At 39.4% G+C, this 9,779-nt stretch overlaps 1 protein-coding gene across 3 annotated transcripts in view; it reads right to left on the bottom strand.

The window, feature by feature from the left end:
- Positions 1-274: 274 nt before the first annotated feature.
- The window catches only part of col18a1b (collagen type XVIII alpha 1 chain b), a 50,906-nt gene continuing 41,401 nt past the window's right edge, over positions 275-9,779 (bottom strand). For all 3 annotated transcript variants that reach the window (XM_016486599.1, XM_016486600.1, XM_016486598.1), the window contains exons 29-42: positions 7,425-7,496; positions 7,057-7,122; positions 6,911-6,944; positions 6,644-6,697; positions 6,486-6,520; positions 6,264-6,377; positions 6,017-6,173; positions 5,745-5,809; positions 5,524-5,652; positions 4,174-4,206; positions 3,569-3,940; positions 1,634-1,831; positions 1,415-1,530; positions 275-1,319 (exon numbers count right to left, since the gene is read on the bottom strand). In XM_016486599.1, the coding sequence (XP_016342085.1) occupies positions 1,115-1,319; positions 1,415-1,530; positions 1,634-1,831; positions 3,569-3,940; positions 4,174-4,206; positions 5,524-5,652; positions 5,745-5,809; positions 6,017-6,173; positions 6,264-6,377; positions 6,486-6,520; positions 6,644-6,697; positions 6,911-6,944; positions 7,057-7,122; positions 7,425-7,496 (1,650 nt within the window). In that variant the 3' untranslated portion in view covers positions 275-1,114. The remainder of the gene's footprint in view (positions 1,320-1,414; positions 1,531-1,633; positions 1,832-3,568; positions 3,941-4,173; positions 4,207-5,523; positions 5,653-5,744; positions 5,810-6,016; positions 6,174-6,263; positions 6,378-6,485; positions 6,521-6,643; positions 6,698-6,910; positions 6,945-7,056; positions 7,123-7,424; positions 7,497-9,779) is intronic.

Here is a 9,779-nt window from a genome sequence, read left to right as displayed (position 1 = left end):
CTCAAAAACACAAATTCATTCAGAAACAAAACCTTACTACAATGTGTTGCACTAAGACACAATGGTTCATCTTGCTTTGACTTTTCATTGGTGGAGAAAAATTATATATATATACACACACACACAGGCACACTACCATTCAAACATTTGGGGTAAGACGAGTATCAAGCAATTTATTTCTCAAATAAATATTACAGAATTTTTAGAAGTGAAGCAACCAGTGATGAGTAAACAATAGAATGTCTATAACGTTTGTTTATTAATGTAAGTGCCATTGAAATACAGCAAAGATAAAAGTAATAATGTCTTTGATGTTTTTAGTGGTCACATTTGAACTGCAGAATACAGCAGGCTGTAAAGTACAGAGAACTGCAACTCTTTAAAATTGTATTCAGGTTATGTGTAAAAACCAAACCAAAATAAATAATAATACAAAAACAATGATTTACATATTTTTATTAATAGTCGTCTTCTTTCTATAGAGAAAGTCAACCAGTCATTTTGCATTACATCATGGAATGTTTGATGTTGCAAAGTATAAAAATGTAGAAAGGTTACATAGATGTTTACATAAAATCAAATACAAATGTGAATGAAAATGGTTATGACAACAAAGTAGTTTAAAGAGAATTAGTTATTAAAATTTGGAATGTAGCCCTTTTCTTTGGCAATATATTGTGAAGGCACTTGCGAATGTCCATTTTAAAATAAGCTGTACATAAATGTTTTTGCCTGAGGGTGTTCAATACTGCCCTGTTATTTGTGAAAATATAATATGTACATTTTTGTTAAAAAATATAAAACATAAAACAGCGATTTTCCCCCTGAATTTAGCTTTAATCAATTTTATTTTTAAATGCTCAAGTATTTCATTGTAGGTTCTCTGCTATGACAAAATGTTTGTTGTAAGGTTTATGATGCAAAAAGCAAAGTATATCATTGTTTGTTTTGAAACAAATGGCTGTCACACAGCAGTTAATACATAAAAAATAGTCAAAATGTAATTCTAAAATACATGTAAATTAACATAAACAGTATCACCATCAATCATAAAAACTAAGTTTCAGTTTGTGGTGTGACTCAAGGAAAATTTTGGTTTAGCAAACATTTTGGTTCACTCAGCAATGTAGCTGTTCTCAATGCACAGTACGATAAAAGAGCTGCTGCAGCCGCGTGGCAACTGCTGAAGTAGGTAGCCTTCTTGGAGAGAGGAAGCCATGCCAGTGACGGCATGACTACCTGTTCGCCATGTTTCACAGTAGCTGTCTGTCTGCCTGCTTCCTTGAGTGCTTGATCCATGCCATACCATCTTCTCTGGCCTATTAAAGTGGTTATAGAGAAAAAAAAAAAGGGCTAATCAGACTAATCAGTTCTGTTAAGATTTTAGCTATGGATATGTGTTAGACCTACTTACCAGGCATCATCATCAAGAATATCTCGACCATCAAATGAATAGATGCGCACATTATCATTCATCTTGCCCTCTGAGCCACTAAAGATGGATTCCCAGTTGCTGAATAATTCCTCATCCTGTGAACATATTAAACAGCTCAGTAAAAGACTGTATTAAAGAGATTTTACAGTATATTCTGTAAAACAATAGTGTTGTGTGTGGACAAAGGAAGGATCTTACTTGAAGATTGACTATGGGTAACAGTTCCCTGTTGTTCTGTCGAACAATACTGTATAGATCCTGTAACTGGGATGACAGGAAAGCCCTGAACGTTCCTTTTAGCCCAATGGCTTGGGCCTGTAAGAAGCACTGGTGATCTACACCTTTAATACCCTGCATGTCGCCCAGCTGGGGTGAGTTGAGAGCGATCAGGTGCAGCTAGGGTGACAAAATCAGGTGACAGATAGTTATACATTATATATTCAAAAGTAGTTTACATTACAAGAAGATAAAAATTATTTAGATTATACAAAAGGACATCACCTGACATTCTGTACTTTCTATTAACAAATTCTGAATTTTTTAGAATATGCTGTACAAACAATATTGATGAGTTGTACACATCACCTGCATGTTTTAATATATCACATAAATCACAGTTGAGGTCTGTAACAAATCATTTTGAATATTATTTATTTAAAAAATAAATTTTTTTTATTCACTACCGTTCAAAAGTTTGGGGTTGGTGAGATTTTTATAATGTTTTTGAAAGAAACCTCTTCTGCTCACCAAATTACTGATTCCACATTTTTGAATGGTGGTGTATGACAGTAACATAATTTAAGGCTATTTAAAGCTAATTTAATGTGACTGATATCACAAAAGCTTCTGTGGCAAGAGCTTTTTTAGTTTTACCAAGTGTTGTGGATTTCCCTTGCAGTGTTACTTTAAAAAGTAATGCATTACAATATTGAGTTACTCCCTAAAAAGTAACTAATGGCATTACTTAGTTACTTTTTATGGAAAGTAATGTGTTACGTTACTTTTGTATTACTTTTTCTCATCTGGGCTGGGCTTGCTTGCTTGCTTTAATATAAAAAAATAATATTTTTGGCATATGTAAAAGCCCTTTCACACCAAAAGTGAAATGAATAAGCCTCAGGCTGAAGTAAATGTAAATTCAGTTATTAACATATTTAATTATTGCAGGTTTGCATCATATTCTGAGTTTGAATTTCACTGTTATTATACTGCTATTTTATGCATTTTGAGGAATACTGAATCTGTTTTTGTGCAAGCGAGATGAGTAAATGCATGTTGACATTTATAGTCAAGAACTACAGTAACCATAATGTTTACTTCCGCACACAACGTCTCTGCACATACTCCCGATTTCTCTCAGCATGGGGACAGGAGAACTGTTAATCAATACATGGGAAAACAAAGTAACTGGCATTACTTATTTAACTCAGATATTTTACTGTAAATTAAAAAGTAAAAGTAAAAAGTTACTTGAAAAATGTAATCTAATTACGTAACTCAAGTTACTTGTAATGCCTTACCCCGAACACTGTTCCCTTGTGAATCTTGTCTTTTATTTTCAATCCCTATTATTCTCTACTATTTCTAAAGAAGGCAAACACAACAGATGTGTTATAGATGTGTTACACTTATGTTTTATATGTCAAGATCTATAACAAAAAAGCATTTTGAAATATCCATCAGTATTTCAGTAAATAAAGGAAAATGTCCAGATATATTAGTTAGTTTCAATAATGTCTGTGTGTAAGTTACATTTACTGTCTGTAACATACATTAAGTTCTCATCTTAATTACACTATGGTCTTATACGTGGTCTTGCCGTTGATAGCATATAATAGTATGTGTTGAAATTTGTGCAAATGCTGCTGCAAGTAAATTGTCAACTTTTTTACCTTGAGGCATGCGTAGAATAATATCACCATCTTTTACTCTGCATTTTTTTATACCCAATTTTTGTGAATGCTTGTTATTATAAGCAAGCCTTTCAGCAAGTCCATTAGCATTTGATGATTGTTTACAGTATGCTGCAGATTACTTCCTACTATAATTAGTAGGAAATTCGTCATGGGGTGTAGGAAACAGACGAACAGACTAGCACACAATTACACCTCATTTAAATGATAAGATACTTACTGTACGGCCTGATGTGTGTGTGTGAGCTGGAAGCTTAGCCTCTTGAATGACAGGCCTGTGGTGGTGTGTACGTTCATATCTGCTGTCAGGATAGCCAGAATGATCTGGGTGGCTGCTGGGAATGTGCTTTCTGGAATCAGGATGGTGCTGGTAAATTGAGTCGATTGATGGAGAGTGTCGTGGATCAGTTGGAGAATAGTAGTGTGGAAATGTATATCTATGGTGTGGGTCATATGATGGCTGAAGTCTGGGATCAAGTGGCACAGGGTACTGGGCTCCTGGTTGTGGAGGGCCTTGTTGGGGAGAGGTTGTGGGGTAATCCTGAGAGTACTGAACCACTTGTGGAGGCTCCACTGCTTCCATCGGGTTATCCTAGAAACCAACAGGGCAAAAACGTAGCAAGGGGAAAAGACATACAGTGTATGATTTGATCCCATAACTTGCGTCTTAAGATACGGTGACATTTACTACATTTTGCATGCGAAATCCAGTCATTTCAGTAGGAATCCTTGTGACCTTTTTTGCCCTCGATTTGTAGCTTGTGTGTTATACAAGGGTTTATTAATTACTTAATTACTAAATACTGTACATTTTATGTTACTCACCAGACCCTTGGGGAATGGGGTGTATTCACCAAGCTGAAATAAAAACAACCACAGATCAGGCATAATAATGTTCTCAGCAAATATCTATCTTTCTGTAGCTTTCGGCAATCTGTAAAAAGGTAGTTACAATTTCTTGTTTGTAAATCAATTACACAACTGTTCTTTTAAATTTTGGGTGGGCTTTTGTGGCATTCAAGTGAAACACTAATGTTGCCCCTTAGTTTTTTTGCCACTCAATAGGTGTAACCACTTCACTACTCTTGACCGTGAATCTGAATGGCCCTTCTATTTGATACTTGTGTCTCTGCTAAATCAAATCGGGTGTTTCAATTAGTGGCCATTTTTAAACCGATAGGTGTTTTAAACCACTTTTGCCACTTGCCTATTGGTTTGGTCCCTTGATTGAGAAACTGATTGCCCCATACTTGGCCACACTTCACGTCACTATCACTACAGAAGCAAGAGCTGCAGCGTCCTCTGCACGATCCAAAGAAGTGCCAGGGCACACTACGGAAGCGCGGAAGCAGGCGTGAGAACCTCCCAATCTGGTGAGAGCATGGGGGGGACCTGTCTCTCAAGTCTCAGCCAAATCAATGCGTGATCTTAACAAAGACACAGCAGCTCGTTCTTCGTGATAGAAAGCGAGCCTAATGCGAAGTACATAGATAGTAAATGAATCGCAGTGCTCACACTTTATCTAACCCCTAACCCAATCCTACCCCTAAACCTACCCCTTACAGAAAACCTGTTTGCATTGTTACACTTTTAGATAAACATCATTTAGTATTTTGAATACTTTTTTTTCCCTCATGGGGACCCCCACAATGTCAAAAATGTCAGGTTTTACTATCCTTGTGGGGACATTTGGTCCAGCACATGACCAGCTAAGGACAAGCTTAAACCAGCTAAAACCAGCAGCCATGCTTCAAAACATACCTAAGCAGCATATGCTGTTTTTTTTCAACAGGGCACTGATTGAGAAATGCTGCTAGCATTCCGCAAAATGTTCTATTTGTTCTACTTGTTATATTTAAATATTCAGTCATTCATGTGGTGTTGTCTGTGCAAAAATTCACAAAAACACAAAAATGAAGTCCTAGGTATACTTAATTTTCCACATTTCACTCTTACGGTAGCACACATTTGAGGGTGAAAGCCTTTCAAAGTATACTCCACTGACTATGAGCATGAATGGATGTGTTCCTCACATGTGCACAACCTAATGGACCTTTGTTTTTGCGCACAATCACTCTCATATGTGCTGCTGTTTGTGTGTGTGTGGTCGGCAAAATAAGGCTTAAGTTTAAACTCTTCTTACAAAAAGATGGAGAAACAATAATAGACAATTACCATGACTTCTCTGATGCCATCATGTACTCTCATATAAAGTTCTCTGTTGTCTTTTACATAGATTAGCGTGCCTTCAGGATACTGGATAGTTGTTGCAGCCATGGTGTCAACAGACCTCAAAACCATAACCTGAGGAAAAAGTAACAGACCAACTAACTAGAAAAGATGTCATCAATGTGCCTACAGACAGTAAGTAGTGTTGCAGTATATTGTAAACTCACCCCAGTTAAATGTCCAGGAGGTCCAGGGGGTCCAGGAGGTCCAGGAGGCCCAGGAATACTGATTGCTAAAGGATCAAGGTATTAAAATAAAAAGGCAAAATCTTTTTATTTATCGGCTTTTGCATTTATTGGATAGGGCAGTTTGAGACAAGACTGGAAAAAGGGAGAGACAAGAAATTACATCAGGACATGAAACAGGTCAGGTTCAAATATGCATCCCTCAGCACCCAAAATATATTTTACGTGTGAGTGGCTGTGTGTAAATTCCTTACTTTGTGGGGGTTGGTGTGCACCTGGCAGCAACGATCCCGGGGGTCCAGGTGGACCTGGTGGACCAGGACTACCTGGGTGACCACCATAACCGATTCCTGGGGCTCCAGGAGGCCCTGGACGTCCTGGAGGCCCACTAATAGATTCTCCTCTAGGGCCCTATACCGAAAAAAAAAACATTTAGTCAACAAGAAGAAAGAATGGTTTACTCAGAATCGAAGAAGCATTGTTTCATGTCTGTGCTGTCACCGGTGGTCCAGGTCTTCCGGGTGGACCTTGTGCTCCACTATGATGAGAGTCATAGTAACCTGCTCCTGGTTCTCCCTTATGTCCTTTAGGACCAAGCTCCCCTTTCATCTCATGCTACAGCATAACATATTACAAAATCAAGTACAATTTCCATGTGCTGCACATATTCAGCAGAACATTACATGTAAACAGGAAACTTGTATAAATTTGGAATCATCATACCTTAAATGCATAAATGTCAAAGGTGGTAGTGAGACCTATGACAGACAATGTTGACATTCAAATCATGTTCACATTTTGTAGTTTAGAAAAAAAAAAAGATATTCACTGTTCTGAATCTTTATTCAACTGTTTCTATAAAAAGGCTTGATGTGTCATACCTGGCAAGCCAGGGATGCCAGGTGCTCCTCTTTCACCCTTGTCCCCTTTGATAGCTGAGGTAATGAAATTTCAGATATATTTACATTTATTCAGTTAGCAGATGCTTTTATCCAAAGTAATATACAAATATACTAATACAAATTCATTGGCATAAGAGCACACATCGCAAACAAATATTCTTATACACATACTCATGCTAAACTAAACTGGAATGTGATAACACCAGATATGGATTGGAAAATGACAAATCAGATTTATTTACTCACCATAGGGAAATCTTGAGCTGCCGTCATCATAACCCTTAAGGTAGATCAAATTAAATATTGTGAGCCAGTACAAATACTATTTTTATAACAAATAAACCCACAAGATATGAGGTACTTGTATATTTTTAAAAACATTAATTACTCACATCATATCGTCCCACAGAAACTGGAGATCCTGGAGGACCAGGTGGCCCAGGTGGCCCAGGGGGTCCCTAAAACCAGTTTAAAATCTGTAGTTTTGTATATAGCAGGGGTAGGCAAGTTCGGTCCTAGAGAGCCGCAGTCCTGCAGAGTTCAGCTCCAACCCTGAAAAAAACTCACCTGCCTATAGCCTTAGTAATCCTGAAGACATTGATTAGCTTGTTCAGGTGTGTTTGATTAGGGTTGGAGCTGAACTCTGCAGGACTGCGGCTCTCTAGGACCGAACTTGCCTACCCATGGTATATAGTATACTGTACACTTCTATAGTAACAATTAAAACAAAATAAATGGTATTAAGTTGTTCATTACTTACCTGATAGCCATAACCATATCCTCCACCTGAATCGCCTTTCTCTCCTTTTTTACCATTCAGTCCAGGACGACTCTTTTGATTAAGAATATTGCATGATCAGGAATATACCAAATTACGAACTCATAAAAATAATAATATTCAATAAAAAAATTAATTAGCTGCAAGCAACAATTATCAGGGTTTAGGCATCTTAGTCAAGCTCATATTTTTCAAGGTATTAAGCATCTTTTTGATAGTTAGCATGTGAGAAATAAGAAAGAAGTAGGACAAAGAAACTACATGCAAAAATTCAAGCTGATTGGACTAATGATACCACAGGTCATTTTTATGTTTGTCTGGTGCCTAGACTGACACATACAAACAATTGCATTATAAAATCAATGTAATACAAAAAATCTTACTGTGTTACTGGCCATTTAAGTAACGGTGACCATGCCCATTATTTTTATTTTGGCTGGGAATGACCATGCTGAATTACAGTTAAACATGATTTTGATAACTATTTATAATGGGACTCCATATAATTTTCTGTACTAGCTTAATTCAGAGTGAACAAATGGCATGAAGCCTTTGTGTGTGCCTGAGTAATGAGAATGATTTAAGATCAACCTACCAAATTTGGAGTTCCTGTGATTTACGGTCTCCGATTATTAAACCATTATGTGTTGACATTCTAGCTGTTCCCTGTTTTACTACTTAGAGGTGGGCAATATGACAAAAATCTTTACCATCATCTAAGTAATGTTCAACCAAAAGCTTTACCACAATATATGTAATTTTCAACCACAATAAGAAAATATATCACAATATAGTAATTCTTCCTGAAATCAGAGACATTATTAAATGATATTAAAAGCATAACGTCTCGGTTACGTATGTAACCCTCGTTCCCTGAAGGAGGGAACGTAGACGTCACGTCGGATGATCGACGAATTGGGATCTCACTTAGAGAGACCAATCTATTTCGAGTGTAACTAAACGAGCCAATGTACATTGGCTCGTTTAGTTACACTCGAAATAGATTGGTCTCTCTAAGTGAGATCCCAATTCGTCGATCATCCGACGTGACGTCTCCGTTCCCTCCTTCAGGGAACGAGGGTTACATACGTAACCGAGACGTTCTCTTTCAGTCGGTCACTCTCGACGTCCCATCGGCTGACCGACGAATTGGGATCCCTACCAAAGGGCCACAGATACTGCCCCTTCCAGTGTCCTGTGGAAGCCACCTGCACCCCTTCTTTTTGGTGTAGGCCGGGGCTTACCACAAGAAGACCAGTTACTGCTGCTATAGCACTACCCACTAAGTAAGACTGGATAACACGGAAAACGTGCCTGTTCCACTTGGAACCGGAACGTTGCAGAAGCCCATCCTTCCAGAAGGAGGTTTCGGAAGCACTTACACATATGGACAACCGTTTAGGTGCATATGGAAGATTAGAGAAGATTGTAACCCTCTTGGAAAATAGCAGGAAGTCTGCCAGGGAAACATGGACTCTGAGGCTATACCGTGGATTTTACACATATGGGATCCACTTAGGTCTTACATATGGAACCCAGCCTTCTACCGGTTCTCGAGGATTCAACGAGTGAAGGCCTGGTGCCGGACGCTCTGCCACGTCTGGCTGCCGAGGGGATGGAGGAGCTCAACAGGGTCTACTATACGGACTCTCTGGAGCAGTTTTAGCAAGCCGGCCCGAAGCCGGGGCCTCTCAGTGCTTCTACCCGTTTGAGGTGAGAACACAGGAGGATACCGGCTCCACACGGAGGCTATAGAATCTAGAAAACGTGTTGGGGGTTGCCATGAGCCAGCGCCCAGGAGGATGCAACACTTCCAGTAGAGTGAGCTCGCAACCTGAACGGGCAGGGCACAGGAGGATACCGGCTCCACACAAAGGCTATAGAATCTAGCGAACATGTTGGGGGTCGCCCAGCCTGCAGCTCTACAAATATCTTTTAGCTATGCGCCACGAGCCAGCGCCCAGGAGGATGCAACACTTCTAGTAGAGTGAGCTCGCAACCTGAGCTGATAGCCCTATGCCTGATAAGCCAGGGTGATGGCATCCACAATGCAGTGGGCCATCCTCTGCTTAGAGACGGCATTCCCTTCTGCCGGCCTCAGACCGACAAAGAGCTGGTCTGAGACCCTGAAGCTTTGCCTCCTGTCTTCGTAGCATCTCAATGCTCGGATGGGACAAAGCAAAGCTAGGGTTGGGTCTGCCTCCTCCGGGGCAGTGCTTGCAGGCTCACCACCTGGATCCCTGAAGGGGTAGTGGGAACCTTGGGCACATAGCCGGGCTGGGGCCTCAGGATTACCTAGGAGTCAGCCGGCCCAAACTCTAGGCACGAATCGTCGAC

This window comes from Sinocyclocheilus anshuiensis, unplaced genomic scaffold, assembly GCF_001515605.1.
Source record: "Sinocyclocheilus anshuiensis isolate Anshui unplaced genomic scaffold, SAMN03320099.WGS_v1.1 scaffold101, whole genome shotgun sequence".
Lineage (NCBI taxonomy): Eukaryota > Metazoa > Chordata > Actinopteri > Cypriniformes > Cyprinidae > Sinocyclocheilus > Sinocyclocheilus anshuiensis.
The sequence above is the reverse complement of the archived record's forward strand: the minus strand, read 5'-3'. Positions and strand labels throughout refer to the sequence as shown.